General features: G+C 43.3%; 1 protein-coding gene across 1 annotated transcript in view; it reads left to right on the top strand.

The window, feature by feature from the left end:
* Positions 1-20,545, top strand: part of PRTG (protogenin) — a 127,538-nt gene that overhangs the window by 70,498 nt on the left and 36,495 nt on the right. The window contains exon 10 of the mRNA XM_014605943.3: positions 4,240-4,428. Coding sequence (XP_014461429.2) covers positions 4,240-4,428 — 189 coding nt within the window. The remainder of the gene's footprint in view (positions 1-4,239; positions 4,429-20,545) is intronic.

Genomic DNA, 20,545 nt, shown 5'->3' with positions numbered 1-20,545 from the left:
GGCTCCCCAGCCTCCACTGGCAGGGAGCTCCCACATGGGGCCAGTGCTGGAAGATCCTTATCTCCCAGTGCCAGCTCAGCTGCGCTGGCACCAGCTCTGGAGTTGTGGAGCTGGCACCGGAAGATAAGGACCTCCCAGCCCCTTGCTCCCTGATTATGATCTCGCAGGCAGCTCCTGGGGACAGGGAGCAATCTCCCACCCTCTGTTGGACAGCTGACCAGGAGCAGACTTGCTCCTGGTTAGGGGTCTACACAAGCACAACTGCACCATTACTATTCAAAAGTTAATTTGCTACTTGAATTTGCAGGTAGCAAATTTACTCGCAATTAGCAAGGTTTATTGCATAGTATGTGCATGTCTAGATGCACATGCTTACTGCTCAGTAAAGCATCTCGTGTAGATGTGCCCAGTAAGAGACAAACAATGTGTAAAAGCAAATGGAATATAATATGAAAAAATGCTATCGAGCTTGTTTCAGTGGCACAGTTTGAATGAGACATGATTATTTGAATTACCCTGTATTGTATTGGGTTTTTTATAGATATAAAAATGAGAATGCTACTCTGTTACTCTCTGCTGCTTTTTAGTTGTATAGTTCTGTATTTTATCATTATTTATTTGACATGTTAGGGATTTTAACTTCTGTTTCTAAGCAGAAGCAGCTCAAACATTTTACCATTTGGCCTTGTTTAACAGTGATCTTGAAGGCTTTTGTTGTATCTTGTACACTTAGAATTCAAGAAATGGCATTGCAGTTTAGTACCAAAAACATTTTCTGCAATTTGGGCTTTACCCATACCAGTTATGCATGTGGTTACTTAATGGACACCCATCAATGCAGTCATACTTATGCATATGTGTTTTCCACATGTAAAGTCACTTTATCTTTAGCAGTATGATTCAGAGGGATTTTACTTTATTGTAGCCAAACTCATTACTCAGTAGCTTCATACTTAATGGTCGTACACAGCATTAATGTACATTCACCAAAATGTTTGTAGAGGATTTTTTCTTAAATGTACTTAATGAAGTGCACAGAGCTCATATTCTGCAATAGGAGATACAATCCTATGTTAAATGCTTGGAGCACAAGGGAAGTAGGAAGTTATTGTGAATTACTCTAGCTCTCCTGCTTGCACTAAACACCTATGACTTAGTGGGGCTAACAGAGACCTGGTGGGATTCATCCCATGACTGGGTGGTACATATTGAGGGCTATAGATTGTATAGAAAGGACAGGTCGGGGAAGAAAGGGGGGGAGGGGGTTGCACTTTATGTCAGTGAGCAATACACATCAACCCTCATCAAGACAGAATCCGAGGTTGAGGAAGTAGAAGGATTGTGGGTTAGGCTACATGGGGGGCAAGGAGAAAGGGATTTGGTGGTAGGGGTCTGCTACAGACCCCCACACCAAGGGGAAGAAATAGATGCGGGGCTCCTGAGGCAACTCTCGGGGATCATAAAAGCTAAAGAGGCGGTAGTCATGGGGGACCTAAACTACCCGGACATCTGCTGGGAGACGCAGACAGCAAGGTCCCATCTCTCACGTAGGTTTCTAACTTGTGTACAGGACCTCCACCTGACACAGGAGGTGCATGGTCCCACTAGGGGGAATGCCATACTGGATCTGGTATTGGCAACGGGAGATGACATGATAGGGGACCTCCAGATCGGTAGCTATCTGGGAGACAGTGATCACCTTATAATAGAATTCAACATAAGACGGCGAGTGGGTAAGGTAACTAGTAGGGTGAAAGTGCTAGACTTTAGGAAAGCTGATCTCAATGCACTCAGGCGATTAGTCAAGGAAGCACTGCAGAGTAGGAGTTTTGATGGGATAGGAGCCCAAGAAGGGTGGCTGTGCCTAAAGGAAACGATCCTTCAGGCACAAAGCAAGACGATCCCCGAGCGAGGCAAAAGAGGGAAAGGGGCCAGGAGGCTTCCATGGCTGACCAGAGAAGTCCAGGGCAGCCTAAGGGCCAAAAGGGAAGCACATAAAAAGTGTAAACAGGGTGAGATCACTAAAGATGAATATACCTCCTCTGCTCGTGCTTGTAGGGAGGCAGTTAGGCGGGCCAAAGCTACCATGGAGCTGAGGATGGCAACCTAAGTAAAGGACAACAAGAAATTGTTTTTTAGATATATTGGGAGTAAAAGGAAGGCCCAGGGAGGAATAGGACCGCTGCTCAATGGGCAGAAGCAATTGGTGACAGATAGAGGGGACAAGGCTGAACTCCTCAACGAGTTCTTTGCCTCAGTGTTCCTAAGTGAGGGGCACAACAAGTCTCTCACTGGGGTTGTAGAGAGGCAGCAGCAAGGCGCCAGACTTCCATGCGTAGATCCTGAGGTGGTGCAGAGTCACTTGGAAGAACTGGATGCCTTTAAGTCGGCAGGCCTGGATGAGCTCCATCCGAGGGTGCTGAAGGCACTGGCCGACATCATTGCAGAGCCACTGGCGGGAATATTCGAATGCTCGTGGCGCATGGGCCAAGTCCCGGAGGACTGGAAAAGGGCTAACGTGGTCCCCATTTTCAAAAAGGGGAGGAAGGAGGACCCGGGCAACTATAGGCCAGTCAGTCTCACCTCCATCCTTGGTAAAGTCTTTGAAAAAATTATCAAGGCTCACATTTGTGAGAGCCCGGCAGGGCAAATTATGCTGAGGGGAAACCAGCACGGGTTTGTGGCGGGCAGATCATGCCTGACCAATCTAGTCTCTTTCTATGACCAGGTTACGAAACGCCTGGACACAGGAGGAGGGGTGGATGTCGTATACTTAGACTTCAGGAAGGCCTTCGATACGGTATCTCACCCCATCTGGTGAACAAGTTAAGAGGCAGTGATGTGGATGACTGCACAGTCCGGTGGGTGGCGAATTGGCTAGAGGGTCACACCCAAAGAGTCGTGGTAGATGGGTCGGTCTCGACCTGGAAGGGTGTGGGCAGTGGGGTCCCGCAGGGCTCGGTCCTTGGACCGATACTCTTTAATGTCTTCATCAGCGACTTGGACGAGGGAGTGAAATGTACTCTGTCCAAGTTTGCAGATGACACAAAGCTATGGGGAGAAGTGGACACGCCGGAGGGCAGGGAACAGCTGCAGGCAGACCTGGATAGGTTGCACAAGTGGGCAGAAAACAACAGGATGCAGTTCAACAAGGAGAAATGCAAAGTGCTGCACCTAGGGAGGAAAAATGTCCAGCACACCTACAGCCTAGGGAATGACCTGCTGGGTGGCACAGAGGTGGAAAGGGATCTTGGAGTCCTAGTGGACTCCAAGATGAACATGAGCCGGCAGTGTGACGAAGCCATCAGAAAAGCCAATGGCACTTTATCGTGCATCAGCAGATGCATGACAAATAGGTCCAGGGAGGTGATACTTCCCCTCTATAGGGCGTTGGTCAGACCGCAGTTGGAGTACTGCGTGCAATTCTGGGCGCCACACTTCAAGAAGGATGCGGATAACCTGGAGAGGGTACAGAGAAGGGCAACTCGTATGGTCAAGGGCCTGCAGACCAAGCCCTACGAGGAGAGACTAGAGAAACTGGACCTTTTCAGCCTCCGCAAGAGAAGGTTGAGAGGCGACCTTGTGGCTGCCTATAAGTTCATCATGGGGGCACAGAAGGGAATTGGTGAGGATTTATTCACCAAGGCACCCCCGGGGGTTACCAGAAACAATGGCCACAAGCTAGTAGAGAGCAGATTTAGACTGGACATAAGGAAGAACTTCTTCACAGTTCGAGTGGCCAAGGTCTGGAACGGGCTCCCAAGGGAGGTGGTGCTCTCCCCTACCCTGGGGGTCTTCAAGAGGAGGTTAGACGAGTATCTAGCTGGGGTCATCTAGACCCAGCACTCTTTCCTGCTTATGGAGGGGGTCGGACTTGATGATCTATTGAGGTCCCTTCCGACCCTAACATCTATGAATCTATGAATCTATGAACATTACAACTTTAAAATGCACTAAGCCAAGTGCATAACTTGGGGGACTGACTAATCAAAAAAACCTAAAATGTTTAACTCATTAATTCTCCATAATGAAAACATTAAATTACAAAGCGAATCTTTCCTTGAGCTAGCCCTGGGATGTGGCTACATTATAACGTATTAATTAATTAATTATAGAGAGAGGCTAGAATAAAAACCTTGGGCAGTATTGGGGACATTTGAAATCTAGAATGTTGCAGAAATATATTTGCAAAAAGTAACTTGTTTCAAAATGTAAAAAGGAAAAAATTTCTAACTACAGCGCCAAAGTCTCCTGAGTTGCGTTTGGAACCACTGAATTGTACAACCATAACAGTAAGGTGGCAGCAAGACTCTGAGGAAACGGCAACTATTCAAGGGTACAAATTATACTATAAGGAAGAAGGCCAACAGGAGAATGGACCAATTCTGTTGGATGCCAAAGACCTTGAATATACCATCAGTGGTTTGGGTGAGTATATGGATTTATTTCTCCCCCCTACCCCCAATACTTTGTCAAGGACAAATAATATATTTCATGCCACTGGTAGAAACAATTAAGTCAAAGGGCATCTAGAGACAAGCCATAAACTTTGTAAATTTTAGAAAATTATATCATAGAACTCTACATGAGACCTATAAAGGAACAAGATTGGGTTAAACCTTCCAACCCCCCCTCCCCCAACAAATAAAGTTCATGAGTCTGGATTTGGTGTCAAAGTAATTCAGTGAATAATAATATTTTACAGAATACCTATATTTCTATACTTAAAAAAATAGAGAACTTTGCTATTGGCAACCTATGATCCAGCTCATGGAGCTATTGGATTTGACCTGTGGAGTCAGGGAACAGGGGGAAAAAGGGTAGCAAATGGAATTGATGGCATTCTTTTGTGGGTGGGGGGGAGGATTGGGTTGCCCATGGTGCACCACAGCCAGGCAGTAAGGCGAAGTAACATCAGCATCTAGGTCAGGGGTGGGCAATGATTTCAGCTGTGGGGCTGCTTAATGAGTTTTGGTGAGCTGTCAAGGGCTGCAAGGGTAGTCCCACCCCTTGACAAGTGCCCTACCCTTTGATCACCATCTTGGGACCAGAAGTCCTGCCCCCTAAGCTCACAGAAGTTCTCCTTTTGGGAGGAGGAGGGGTTGCCATCTTGGAACTGGCAAAAAAACCCCAAATCATATGCTAAAAATCTACTAAAACATATTTTAACTGTATTTAAAAAAATATTTCTATCCTGATTTACATGCATTTACATAGTGTATATAGAGGTGATTGCATAACAGCTCAAAAATAAAGTCTTACTTTTCCATATTGTGTGTGGGGTGTGGTTGGGGGGGTATGTGTGGCAGAGTGGGTGGGTGTGGGATTTGAAGGGGGGTGTGGGGGTGGGTGTGTCTGTGTGTGAGGGGTTGGTGGAGGGTGTAGGGGAGGGTGTGGTTGTGTGTGTGGGTATATGAGGAAAATGGGGGGTGTGAGGCTCCCCACATGCCACCCCATGGCACACAGCACCCACTGCTGGTGGTGGCAACAGCAGCAGTGGGCGCAGGCCCTCTGGGTGTTCATGGCCTGCGCAGGTGGAGCCCCCTGGTGGCACGCAGCTCCAGCCATTTTCTGGGAGCTGTACATGATGGCATAGAGTGGGTCCTGGCCAGCCCGCCTCCATCTTGTGGGGCTCTCTAGATCACGTGCAGCTCCCAGGACCTGGCCAGAGTCATGCGCTGTGGGGGAGAGCCCCATGCAATGGAGCCGGAGGCCTGACCCCACTCCCTGCTGCCACGTGTAGCTCCTGGGGCTGCCGGGAAGCAGGGAGCGGAACTGGCCTGGCTCCATTGTGTGGGGTCCACACCACTTCCAGCAGAGTCCTGGGAGCTGCATGTGGTATCAGGGAGCAGCAAAGGCCACCAGCTCCATCACAGGGCTTCCCCCCAGTGGCACGAGTCCCAGGAGCTGCATGTGAGCCACTGGGAGCCCCGTACAATGGACTCAGGCTCTGTGCTCCTGTCACCCCATTGGGTGCAGGCCCCAGGCTCTGTGCTCCCATCCAGCTGCAGCTTCTCCTTGCACACCAGCACTTCCCTACCTGCTGCCCAGAGCGCTGCAGCAGGTACACGAGGGGGAGCTGAACAGTTCCTACTGCAGCAGTTGGCCCCACCTGGAAGCTGTGTGCTGGCTGGGGTTGGGGCTGGGGCTCTCCCTTACATGAGGGTTGGAGCAAAGCATGTTGCCCCAGTGGAAGTGAGCAGGGCACGGGCCCCATGCGAGTGCAGCAGGGGCAGCTATGGACTGGGCAAAATACAATTAATTGGTGGGTGCCTGCCCACAGGTTGTATTTTGCCCATCCCTGATCTAGGTCCTAGTGGTAGCCCACCTCAGACGCAAGCTGGGTCATTCTGGCTTGCTGTCAGAATGTGTTACTGCCTTCTGATGTAGAATTTGGCATAAAGATTTACAAGTCACTTGAAAGTGCTTCTATATGCAGATGTAACAGACTTTCAGATTTTTTTTTAAGGTGTGACCAGTAGTAGAGTCAGCAAAATCACAGTAGAGCTTGACACGGGTTTTTTGTGTCAATATGGCCTACTTTAACTTGGGGCCAGAGTGGAGAATTAATCTTGACTAAATGATCAGAATTGACCTGCAGTCTTAACTAGGTCAAATGGCCTCTTGACCATGATCAGATTTTCTCATCTGCTACATCTAGCCCAGATACCATTTTAGGGAGAGACTGAGGAAAGCATTCTGCTCTGTTAACTGGACAACTGACCATCTGTGGCCATTTTTAGCCAGAGCATCTGGCAGCAGCTGACTGTTTAACAGAGCAGTGAGAAAAAAGGGCAGCAGGTTAGGAGGATGTGGCTTCTATGTCTTGAGACCTAAATGTTTTCTCTTCCCCCTTCCCTCCCTTTGTCTTATTCTGCAGTTTACAAAAACACTGTAAACATGTAAACTTATTCATTATGGAGCCTCTGAAATAGAGAATTTTCCCAGTTCACCAGTTTTCCTCTGATTAGACTTCCTTTACAGAATGGTATAAAAATATTTTGTCCACTTATACTTTTACCAGTAAAGTGTCATCTTCTTTACTGTTCCTTTACTGGTATGAATTTAGGGAGAAGTGAAAGCCAAGATAAAGTAAATCTGTACTCACAAAATCTGTAATTTGCCTGATTGCAATCAAGATTTTTAAGAGGACATGCAAAAATTTACATTCCCAATTTTTCCGTGTCATCATTACACACAGCTTCTGAAATTGTTTTCTCTAATGTACCAGTATTTAAAACGTTGATTTTTCTTTTCTCACCAGTGTCAGTTTTGATATCGTAGGATGGATGCATAAATTGCAGAGTATTCAAGTAGCTTTAGACCATGTGCTAGTGTGCTGAATTTTAGCAGGTTTTGGCTGAAGTTGTATTTGAACACGGATTTCAAACATGACCTTTCTTCTTTAGGGTTGTTTTCATATTTTTGTTTGGTTTTTTTGTTTTTTTGTTTGTTTGTTTTAGCATGCAAGAGAAAAAAGTATTGCCCAATGTCAAATTGTGTGTTAATTGACTGGGTAAATGTTACATGACCTAGATTTTTACAGCTAAGTTCTTTGCATCTCCTTGTTGCCAGGAGAAATCTATACAGACTCCTGGTAGTTACAGCATATGTCTTACTTTCATTAAGGCATGCACATGCTGCCTGCCTCAACTTTTTGTCAATACTGACATTTTACGTGAAACAATACATGACAAATGCTTTCACCTACAAAATATCAGCTGGATGTTTAGATGATGCTTGAGTTAATACCCCCTGCAATCTGTAAACCCACAGAGAGTTCAGTCTGCAAGAAGGGTATGCATTCAGTAATGTAGAATTAAATGTCTCCCTTTCAGTGGGATTGCTTGTGTGAAATCAAATCATTCTTGATTAATTTGTTTCATTTCTGTCTCTGAGCAAAATAAAATTTTGACCAGTTTATACATGGGGAATTTGCTTGACCTGGAAGAATTGAGCCAAAGCACTCTGTAACCCATTTCCCAGATTATCTGATCATGGTAAACTTAATTTTAATGGATCAGAAGGTAGCGCAGATATCTTTATGTCCTTTCATCTATTTGTCTTACTCACTTAACGACATGGTTTTAAGGAGGTTGTCAATAAATGGGCAGTTCAAAGGATCTGTGGCACCTTTATCATAAATTGCAGGCATTAATAGAACACTGAGGTGTTCCCAGGAGAAAGGTTATGGTGAGGGAGGAACAGAAGGCACTCTCCTGGTATTGTGTAAGTACCTATCAGGGTAGGTGATTGGGACTTAACCCTAGAGGGTCACAGCCCAGGGGATAGGAACATACATGGCTAGGTGGGTCAAGGAGGCTGAGGTCTGTAGGAAATGAGTTTAGGTGGTAGAACCATGAGCCTGGGAAGAACCATGAGCCAGAGGAATAGAGTCAGGAACAGGAGGCAGGGAACTATACCAGAATCACTAGCCATGGGGTCAGGAGCATGGAACCAAAGCTGTATGGGACTGAGATATGGATGATAGGCAAGATAAGTCATGGGGACATGGGTCTGGACTGGAGTCTGGAGCACAAGGGGCACAGACAGAAGTGTGGCTCCCCAGTCTAACTCATGGCACTTCACAGAAAGTGCCATGAGTTATATCAGTCCTTCCAACCCAACGGACTTTAGCTGTTGGGTCAGGAGGGTGGAGGATCAAGGTCCAATGTGGAGCCCACCTCTGCAGTCTCTTTTCCTTGCCCTGTCTCCCCCTCTTCCAGGTTTTCAGTGCTGTCTCAGGATTGGAGGCAGAGAAGGCAGGGGAGGGAGGTCCATTTTGGGATTTTCCCAGCCTACACTGGAGTTGGGGGAGCTCAAGTAGGGGGCTCCAATCAACCCACCTCACCCTCCAGTGCTGGCTGAGCTCCCCCCAGAAACAAGCTCCCTGTGGACTGCATCAGCCCAGCCCTGCTCCAGGTTCACTTAGATACAAGTTAATGAAGGCTCTCCATTTTGGAGCACCTTCATTTGAACCCATGTGCAATGAGGATTCAGATTGTCATAGGATTGGGCCCTTTTAAAATGCTCTGCAGCTGTGCACTTGTGTTAGGTCATGGCTGTAGGACACTTTCAGAGGCCAGATTGGGTGGAAATTGTCACTTCTGTCTGTGCCCAAGAGGTCAAGGAGGTGGCAAGGCAGTTTTTGGAAGCACAGTGGGCTCAACTGAGGTCTGGAACAAGCAATCAGCAGGCTGGAGCCAGGAACCCATAGGCAGGAACAAGGATGAAGCTAGGCAGTTAATGAGCTGGACCCAGGGCACAGGAAATCGGGAACAAGCAGGAGCTAGGACACTAGGATCAGGCAGACAAGATGGGGGGGAACTAAGAATCAAAAGTAGGAACCAAGAAACTAAGAACCAAGAAGTCAGAAGCCCAAGGGTATACAGGGAAGTATTTGTCTTGTTGAGCAGCCTGCTAGGCACTGGAAGGACTGCTGCTTATAAGCAGGCACCAGCTGGAGAGCCACTGGCACCCTGGCTCCTGACAATACCATAGAAAATAAGTAATTCCAGACAGAAGTTGGTTATGTTTCTACAGTAATGAATAATATGGAAGAAATTCTGGTGTTGGCTTTCCAAACTCTTTTCCTCGGCCTCCTAGATTAGACTGATCTCCTGATAACTTACCTTTTTCTTACACATTTTTAACAACTGTAGATCGTCATCTACTGAAATCTTGTATCTATCACTGCTGCTGATTTATAGAGGCCAAAAATAGCATTCCTATATGAAATCTGTTATTTCAAAGTTTCTGAGAAGAGTTGTTAACGTGCATCAAGCCATTTGAGAATATGGAAACCATGCACAGTGTGGTGTACATCGTTTGAACCACACAAATTTACAAGATACATAAATATGTAAATTACATTGTCTGCTCTGAAAAGATTCTTATGCCCACCATTGATGTCAGCACTCTTTAGATTTTGCCATTAACCCTCTTATTTTAGCCTACAGTGACATCCATCTCTCACGAATTAGTTGCTTTTTACATTTGTTTTTAAACCTTTTATTTCATTCAAGAAGATCATGATAGAGACCTGTATAAGAAATGCTACATACTCTAGACCAGGGGTTTCAACCTGTTTTGGTTGGTGTACCCCTGGTGGCCAGTTTAAGCGGGGAAGGGGCAGGCAGTTTCCCAAGTGCAGCAGCAGAAAGGTGCAGGCAGCAAAACCAAGAGTGCCAGTGGCACAACCAGAAGTGGCCCCCACTTCTCTGCATCGTTGCCACATACCCCCTGGCGGCTTCCCAAGTACCCCCAGAGGTATGCGTACCCCTGGTTGACAACCCCTGCTCTAGACATATATCATAATCCTACATCTCTCTCAAGTTTCTGGAAATATAGTTTTTCTGTTTCAAATATCTCAACCCCCAACATCCTTAATCCCCACTGTAATAATTTTAATTGTAATTTTTTTCATTCTAATAAATTCTAACTGGTGTCATAAATGGGTAATTATACTTCCTTTACCTTAAGTGTAGAATACGGAAGTGAAACAGATTCTTGGTAATAGACTGCTGGCTTAGAATAACAAAAGTCAAGTATCCCAGCATCTGCTTCCACAGTTGTTTATCTTAGTGGTTGTTTTTCAGTCCTGAGTTGCTCCTTATGTACCAGGATAGTGTAGAGCATATTTTTACATAGATGAAAGCCGTCTCAAGAAGTGTTGTCAAGATTTGATGCATGGTTTAGGAAAATACAGTATGTACGGAGGGTATTTTAGGATCTAAAGCTTCCTTGATATTTAAGTAAGAAGATCAGTTGTAACTTGTGTTTAAAAAAAAAAAATTATGTTGCTTGCTTTCTCTATTTATTTTATTGATGTAGTGCTGTGGCACCCTGGGTTGCCCTGAGATTCTTTTCAGGGTGCCATGGGGTGTTAGCACTGTTAGGTATGCAAATTTGATTTGCAAGTAAACCAAGAGATTTCAAATGGAAATCCATAGTGTTAAAACACTCTGGCCTGTTATGGTCTTTGCATTCTTTGCAACAAAAGAATTGCTCTATTATTTTTTTGCACTTAGAAAAATGACTGAAAACTAAGAACTGGCATTTGCCAAAGGGTGCCATGAGTCTAATGAGGGGTGCCTTGATTTCTAATAAGGTTTTTAACAAGTGTAAAAATTTTGAGAACCACTGATATAGCACGTGCTTAAACAATTAGTACAAACATAAGTCAGTAAAGCCAAGGTCAGCTTAAACCTATTGACATTTTAGGTGTAGCCTGTATGCCTGGAAAAGATGAAAGTGAAACTTGCTACTTTTATAATGCTGATGTTTCTGAGCCTAGCTGGAATGCAGCTTTTCAGGAATAATGAATTATCTGTCACTATTGCACTAAAACCCATTAGAAAAATCTGATTACTGATTGGCTTTTTGACTCCATAGTTTTTTTCTTGTTACTTTTCATAAGCCATGTACAGATGTTAATTTTAGTGGTGGAAAATTTCACCACTAGAAACAGTTCCAGGAGAGGGAGCAGTACAGATATTTATTCTGCAGCCACCTCCTCTCCCCTGCTCTTTGTGCCTTCCTGCAACTGGGGTGATCCCACTCTGGGGAAACCATGGGCTTCTCCAGTCCTCCCATTTCTGGGGGACTGGAACAGTGAGGCAAAGTCCCCCTCCCTCTTCTTACATTGGTACCCCAGTGTGAAAGTTGGTAAAGGAGCTTGCACTGATGCTGCTTGCACAGGACTTTAGGCAAGAGGAGCCAAGCAGGCAAAATCCTCACTCACTTCACACACCTGGGTCTCTAGTATGAGGAACAGACAGGACTTAGTGTGTTTGGCTTGCTACCTCAGGGAGAGTCTCCCAAAGCCTGGCTCTCAGTGCCTCCACCCCTGCTTACCCTAGTGCCCCCCCATGGCTCAGATGAGTGTTGCGGGGTGGTGATTTAAAACCCAGAAGGGCTTGGAGCTGGGCAGACAGTTTTTCCCCCCCCAAACCCAGCTCCCAGTCCCACCAGCTTCCACTTGCCACCCACACCATCCAACTGATAAGCAGAAGTGCAAGGGGAAGCCAGTGGAGCTGAGAACTGGGCTTGGAGAAAGCCTTGGGGCAACATTGCTCCCTGCACTCCACTCCCAGTGCCTGGGAACTGAGCAAAGGGAGTGGAACAGCAAAACCCCTACCTGCTTCTCACACTGGGAACCCCTGGGTCCCCAGGAAGAGTTAAGCTGGGGGAGAGTATGCAGACTTTCAGTCTCCCAAGATAAATTTTCCCATGAGCAATTTAGCCCTGGTTGTTCCTGGGTTATATTCTCCCAGAGCAGCCATTTTTGCTGTGGAAGAAAAAGTTTGAACATCTGCACACTTTTGTTTTCTATGGCAATTCTCCAGAAACCAATGGCAATTCTCCCAGTAGAAACTGAACGTCTGTACATAGGTATAGGTTGAACCCTAGACTGGCCAGGTTGAAAGTGTTCCTCATTACTTTGTTGTAAATGTACCATACTGCTTTGCACACACTGATCTACCAGCATTGTAGTCTTATGCATGAAGTGTGGCTCCAGGACTAGATCTTTCACTTTGGACTGAGGTTTAGGTATATTACTAAACGGGGCCAGCTAAAACAGTTTTTACAGTTGCAAAGCAAGTAAAGAATACCCAGACTTGGAAAGGAGCTGCATCTTGTCCTGTATCTGTGGTGCAAAGCCTATCAGTGCATGGGCAGCAGTTTATTGTCTTGTCTGATGGTTGATACTATGTGCTGCTAAGATGAGGCAAGCCTCTTTTTTTATTAGGAAAAATGTTGGTTTGAGTATGATAATGATGTTGAATAATATGTTAAAGTTCACTGTAAATGAACTACAAACCAAAATGCAAGGTGAAGTGACAGGACTGGACGTAAAATTGGAGTGTCAGCAAAGTAGAAGCACAAAATTAGTGTTCAAGTATGTTAAGAAGAATTTAATATTTAATGTGTCACTTCTAAATTTTCTCTGTCTCATGTGGCTTCCTACCACATGTTTGCCAGATCACATCTCTCACCCCAATGTAAGTCTGCCCAGTTACTCCTATTTATTTTTTATTGGGATTATTTGGCACAATAGTCACCATGTAAATGGAATTAAATGTTGTGACCGGAGTCAGGCTTGCCACTCTCAAAATAAATATCCTCCGTTTCATGCCGACATTTGTTTATGTTAAAGGTCTTTATTTTTCATCAGCAGACCATTTCCTAGCCCCAGTGTAAAATTCCATTAACATTATCACTTGAATTTGCCACAGGAACAGACCCTTGGGTGCATACCAAGCATTTTTGCCTCTATTTTTAATGCTTCTTTTGCTCTCTCTTGCTCTGTAGAGTTCGACTTCTATAAAATACATTCTAATTGTGACACTTTGAATTTGCTTCTCTGATTTGTATTTCCAAACAGTTGTGGAATAAATGTGTTTAGGAGCTGAGGTTAATTTTCTTGATAGGAAAGTTTGTTTGGCAACCTTCTGACTATGTAGTACAAGAGAGAGATTGGCAAAGTGGGAAAGTTCAAAGTAAATAACAACAAAAGAATCAGATATAAAGACAAAAGCTCCTTTTTCCTGTATCATATATGTTCAAATGACCTTTTTAGAAGTATTTAAAAAAAAAATTAACTTCAGGAAGGCCATTAGGCCCCTCGTATGCTCTGTGGCCTCTATTAGGCGTGTAGAAAACGGCAAGTATTCAATTCGGATTCGGCAGATTTGGAAGGATAGTGGTTCGATTCAGTGACTTGAGTTACTGTCCCGATTTCAATTTGGCTGAATCAGATTTAAAGATTTGGCATCAATTCAGAGATTTAGCCATAGACTAAATAGGCATCAGTCCTCAACCATGCTGGTAAGTCTGTTGTGGTGGGTAGAGCAGGGAGGGAAGGGACAGGGAGTTGAGGACTGCTGCCTGTTTAGTCTATGGCTGAATCTCTGAATTGGTGCTGAGTCTTTTGCGAATCGATTCAGAGGCTTTGAATTCGATTCAGACCTTTAATGGGTCTCCTGATTCGATTCAGATTTGGAGATTCAGCCGCCAAATCGGGCTGAATCTCCTCTGACTCAAATCGGCTACCGAAGCTTCTCACAGCCGTACCCTCTATGTGTACCAGGCTGACACTATTCGCCTGCTCTCCAGAGGAAATGGTAAGTGGGTTCTGCTGACACATTATCTTGTCTGGTTTATTGGAGGCAGAAATGGGTTTCTGGAGAGAGCTAAGACCTCTATGGTAGGAGCCTTAAGCATGTCCAATCAGAAGCAAAAAATGTGTGAATAATCTTTTGCTTCTGCCTTGTTAAATGGAAAGGGAGCAAAAGGCTGCACTTTGAGGAGGAGTGGGGGAAATTCATTCCATAACGTTAGTTGTGTTTTATTTATCTGCTTTTTAAATTTACTTTTACTGTTTCTATGTGATATAATTAATTAAATAAATAAAAGTGGTTCAGTATCTACCAGATCCCTACCATACTGCAGACCTTGAGAAAAAACTATATCAACATTATTCCACAGCACAGTAAAAAGAATTCAGAAATTGGGTTCAGTTTTCAGTCAGCCATTACTAATGTCTTGTGTAGCCTGTCATTGTTTCTGACGGGTTCTGTCCTGATAAATGTTGTCCAAAGTCCTGCTTTGAGCTGGTGGATTTACCAACAACTGTGGTTAGACCAAAACATCTGTGCTTGCAACCTAACAAACATTGGCATTGCATTGCTTTAAATAAAGGTTGAAATGGTGTGCACTCTTATATAATGAAGCTTTAACCAGCCAGCATTTACACCTTGTTAGAGAGCAGTTCTAATTAGAAACCCAGAAAGTTTCAAATAGGTGAGGTGGTTGGTATGGTTAATAGTAGGCCTGTGCAAGTAGACGGCTATTTGATCCCGCTTCGGATCTGGCTGCTTTGGATACCAGCAGTCCGATCTGGAGCTCTGGACTGGGTTCCTGCTTCGATCCGGCCGAAGCGGCTCCGAAGCTTTGGAGCCGCCTTGGAGATCCGGCCATAGGTTATAATGAGGAATCAATGAAATATCTATAATTTTGTTGTTTGTTGTCTGATTTGGATGAAACTTGCAGGGATGGTAGCCTCTGCTGAGAGCATGAAGCCTGCCAAGGTTCAAGAAGATAGGTGCAGGGGTTCAGGGGGAACTGCACCCCAAATTTTTGAAAGCAAAACTCATGTCACATGTATGTTTTACACCACAGGGGGGTGAAAACTGCAGGGGTGGTAGCCCCTGGTGAGGCCACAAAGCCTGCCAAGTTTCAAGAAGATCAGTGCAGGGGAATCTGCACCCTCAAGCTGCAGATAAGCAAAACTCATGACATGGGTGACAGTGTGTGTTAAGGCGCAGCAGGGTGAAAGCTGCAGGCTTGCTAGCCCCTGCTGCAGCCACGAAGCCTGCCAGCTGTCAAGGAGATAGGTGCAGGGCTTCTGGGTTCTGGGGCCCTGCACCTCTAGCTGCTGACAGGCAAAACTCGTTACGTGGGTGCTTGTGCAACTGTATCTGTCTTGGGGCGTTGGGAGTGGGGGACTACTGCAGGCCTGGCTGCTAAGCTACTGTGTTACCAGTTACTAATTAATCATGATTCACTCAGGGACCAGCTCAATACACAGTACCTAGCTACTAAGTAATGAGTTAACGAGCATAGATTAACACCTACAAAACCACAGACTAAGGAGAGGAAATAATCAATACAGACAATCAACTGCCCCAAGACAGAGACAGGTGCACAAGCACCCATGTCATGAGTTTTGCTTTTTAGCAGCTAGGGGTGCAGGGCCCCAGAACCCCCCTGCACCTATCTCCTTGAGAGCTGGCAGGTTTCGTGACTTCAGCAGGGCCTAGCAAGCCTGGAGCTTTCACCCCACTGTGCCTTAACACACACAGGGTCACTAATGTAACATGTTTTGCCTGTCAGTAGCTTGAGGCACAGTTCCCCCCAAACCCCTGTACCTATCTTCCTGAAACTTGGCATGCTTTGTGGCCTCACCAGGGGCTACCACCCCTGCAGTTTTCACCCCCCTGTGGTGTAACACATACACGTGACACGAGTTTTGCTTTCAAGAATTTGGGGTGCAGTTCCCCCTGAACCCCAGCACCAATCTTCTTGAACCTTGGCAGACTTCATGCTCTCAGCAGAGGCTACCACCCTGTCAAGTTTAATCCAAATCAGACAAAAAAACAACAAAGTAGTAGATATTTCATTGATTCCCCATTATATCCTATGGCTGGATGTCCGAAGCGGCTCTGAAGCGGTTTGAAAAGCCTAATGAAGCCAGTGCTTCGATCTGGACATGCTGCTTTGGATGCCGAAGCGTCCGAAGCTTCTCCAGATCTGAAGCACGGTCTGAAGCCTCGCACAGCCCTACTTAATAGGTGTTTATGGTTAATAGGTGTTTACTGATGTAAATGAATGTGGCCAAGATGTGCAGTCTTAAGTGCTTGCCTGTTTCTGCTGTTTTTAAGATGATATCATAGTAATAATCATTTTCACCCACAGACCTTAGGGGATGGAAAAACTGGTCTGATAACCTTAGTGAAAGCCCTTTGAGCAACAGAGACTAAATAGTTTTACCTTTCCCTGACGCAGTACCCCTCTCCAGGAGGACCTTTGGAATTTCCTGTCTTCTTTATTACTTGGGACGCCAGGGAATAAATGCTTTCTGGAGTCTATAAATAAATGAGTATGTGTAGAGAAGAATAAATTGATTAGGATTTTTTTAAAGTTCAACTAGCTACAACTTTGTATTGAAATGTCTTGTAACACTGTCTCTGTTAACATATTGAATTTCTGACAGTTTGGGATACATTTGCAGCTTGACATCCTTTCCTCTGATTTTTTTTTTTTTCTTTTTGGTGGACGTTCAGTACATTACTAAGTGTTTATATCCAAAAGATTGTGCAGTTGTTTGTTTGAAGAATGAAGATGGTCACCTGCATATGAATGCCAGTGATAGGAACTCCTAAAGCTGAACTTTCATATACAATTTTGAGGAAGCAAATACTTGACAGGAACATTTTTACAAAACAGTCATGGGCTAGCAAAAATAAAGGCAGGTCAGCTGAAAAAGCAGTCCTGAAGAAAGTGTCTTCAAGTTTAATTTTTTTGAAACTTTGGGATATCTTCCATAGGGGATTCTTCCGACCCCCAGAATTTTTTGTTGTTTCCCTGAAGTAATCACCTCCCCCCTTCCCGGCCGCAAAAGTTGGTGTATATACTATATTGGTAGTTGTGCCAAGTAAAATGCGGTCTAATAACTGCATTTCTTTTGCATTAAGAGTTCCATGTTGCATCTGACTATCATAGCTAGCAAAAATGTTGATGACCACAGTACAATTCTACTTAAATAAATAAATCAAGAACCTACGCTCATTTTTATTAAAGCTCAGCAACCAGTGTTTAGTTGAGTTGCTTTTGGGGCTGCAGCTTTGTACACTATATATACTGTATGCGCTAGAAGGGCATTATATTTACATTGTTACATAGTGAAATGTGTGTTAATAGTTCAGTAGGTGACCAGGACAAATATTATCATTTATTACTACTGTTTACAGCTGGTCAGTCTAGTGTTTACTCACTCTGATTACAGCCTTAAACTAAACCTTTTATCTGTCAGTTATCCTGATTGTATATAACAGGCTTGCTACTATTACTTATCAGCTAAAACATAAGGGATTTGTTGGGTGGGGGGGGAGTTGATCTTACTGCACACTGATAAAAACAAAAGGGTCTAGAAGTAGATTGGGAGCATTTAAAAGCACCCTTTTCCTCAGCGGGTTGTAACCTCTTGCTCTCCCAGGGACCATGGTGGTTAAATATATATCTGTGCTTAACACACCAACCCCCCCCAAAAAAACAAAACAAAACAAAAAAAAGCCCAACCCCTTTTCAGCAAGTCCTGATACAGTAGTACACTTCTACATTGCATCAATATAAAAAGAGATTGGAGACTTCCGACATATATATAAAATGATAGTGAAGTGCAGACCTGTAATCACTTTATACATGTCTGTCTCCTAAGTTTATACATTGCTTATCTGTTTCTTTTGGGGGCTTTCTCCAGACTATTTTTTAAAAACTAAGCTAGAAACATAAAGGGGAGAGATTTAGTAAAATAAAGTTTCTTTCACCTGTAAAACAACAAAGCAACATGCACTTTGGGAAGCCTTTAAACCACTTCTGTACAAAGACATTTTAGAGGCCTTAATTGTAACAGTGATCTGTTTTGTGGTAGGAACTGGCAAACTGAGGCAGCATCTTGTAGTTTTGATCTGTATGCAAAGCTGAATATATGTAAATGCATGTATATGAAGCAGCCAATTGCAAATCGATCCCATTCTTCCCCCGTTTTTGGGACATAATAAAATTCCTTTGCTCTGTAAAGATTACAAATCATTTTATTCAGATTGCAGAGCTCATTCTCCCAGAGCCAAATTCAGATGTAGCATAATTGGATGCCACTTCATTGGAACACGATGGAATGGTAATCACTTATGTCAGATCTGAATTTGACACAACTTATTTGACTGCTTCTGTATAGCATTGAGTAGGGATGTTATATAAATAGCAGCTTGTTTTGAGCAGATTTGTCAAGAAAGGCCAGTTAAACTACCAGTTACCAGTGTTGCATTTTTAGTATACAGTTCACTTGCCACATCAGTAAAAGCCAGGCATTTTAACTTTTGCATAATTGTGTGACTATATTTCTGTCATATACTAGGTTCCACCACAAATTTATCTCAAAAAACAAATATATTGCATCATGCATTTTTAGTTGGTATCCACAAATATATCATTTGAATGATCATCAACTGTTTGGGTTTTTTGCTTGTTTGTTTTTTATTATATTGCTGTTAAAGACCCTGACATTTGTGGAATAGTTAATATCCAAAGATGTTCCTCTGCATTTTGTAATTGAAAGTAAATTTTTATTTTTATCTGGTTCATTTATAATGAAAAGCTTTAATTAAAGTTTAATGTATTTGTCAATTTTAAATTACGCCATCAGACCTTTCAATAATTTACTGGTTTAGCCAGCAGTCAACATTAATAGGCTCTAAAATACTGAAAGCTTCATGAGTAACATATCTGTTACAATATCGATTAGAGTATTACATGTGACACAACATGACAAACACTCAAAGAAATGAGTACATCCTAGGTTTCTTTGGGCAAAATGGGAAGTCATGGAGTGACTTGAATCTGTCTGAAACGATTAATCTGCCTAAATAAAACACATTATTTGGGGGGGGTTAAAAGCTGTTACTGCCTTCTCAGATTTTATGTTCCAAAGATTCTCTGACTTTGTGCTTTGTATGCAGCTCCTGTAAACATGGCATACAAATCTTCAGTTTGAAATATTTTTCTGTGGGGAAAAAAAGCATTCTGCTGCCCTCATATATGCACTGTTTTTTGTTGTAATGCATTTTTAACTGCCTAAGCTTTTTTTTTTTTTTAAAAAAAAGCTGGGGAAAGCTTTCTCACACTAAAAATGTATAGAACAGATACCCATTGAACCTCAACATTGAATGAAGATTTACTGTACATTACTGTACTTATACAGCTTCACTTTAAATAGCTAAATAGAGTATTCAGTCCAATTAACTATCGCCTCCTGAGTAGATAGTTGGAGCCTTTAGGAAGAAAGAAGTTCCATTATTTCAAGTGACAATGCTTTGTAACAATCCATAAAATAAAAATGAGAAAATACAGGCTTTGATATATCAATACCAGAGACTATATTGCACGAGAAATAAGAGGATGGAGAAAGTGAAAGATATGTGCACTCATGGTATGAAGGGCAGTAGTTACCTGCAATGGTGGATTTGTGCTTTTTCCCACTCTCCCAGCTGCCACCCCAGCTGAAATATCAGATACAGTTGTTTCTTTAGGGACCATGAGTAGCTAAATGTTTAGCAACTGTTTGAAGAACTAGATTAAAAGAAGTTGTGAAGCTTTGAGGGGAGTGGGAAGGGGGCTGTTTGCAGTGTGGCAGGAGAAAACTGTTTCCTTCAAGTATTTATATGTAGTATTTCCAGTAGGTGTGAGAGTGAGGAATGTTATGAAGCAAACACTTTAAGTCAGCATTATTGGGTCTAGAAATTCCAGCTTAAAAAATAAATGTGTAGGAGAAGTCAGCATGGAAAAGTTTACATTCATTGCCTAACAATGTCACTGTATGCAAATAGCATTCTGGTCAGTTGCTACACTAATATCAAGCAAAGGCACAATGACAATCATTTGAAGCCAAAACTAATATATTTCTTGATTCTTTTATACAAATTAATTGTTTTTTAATTACCCTTTAACTTGAGGGGGGTTTTTAATAGATGTTCAAAAGTATTGAAATATGTGTGTTGGACTATATTTTTAAACCAATTTAATTTGAAATTGACTACCTTGGTCTTTTGATGAATAAATATTCATCTTTTTTAATATATTGTCTTTGCTTGCTTTCACTCCTTTTCTTTTAAAAGTAATCAGTTGACCTGGTAGTAAAGGATGGATGATTTTTCATTATTTTTTGAGAGAATACTTCCAATCCTAGTACAAAATTTTATTTTTT

The sequence above is a fragment of the Alligator mississippiensis genome, chromosome 11 (genome assembly GCF_030867095.1).
Source record: "Alligator mississippiensis isolate rAllMis1 chromosome 11, rAllMis1, whole genome shotgun sequence".
Taxonomy (NCBI): Eukaryota; Metazoa; Chordata; order Crocodylia; family Alligatoridae; genus Alligator; species Alligator mississippiensis.
Note: the sequence above shows the minus strand (reverse complement) of the source record. Positions and strands in the feature narration are given on the sequence as shown.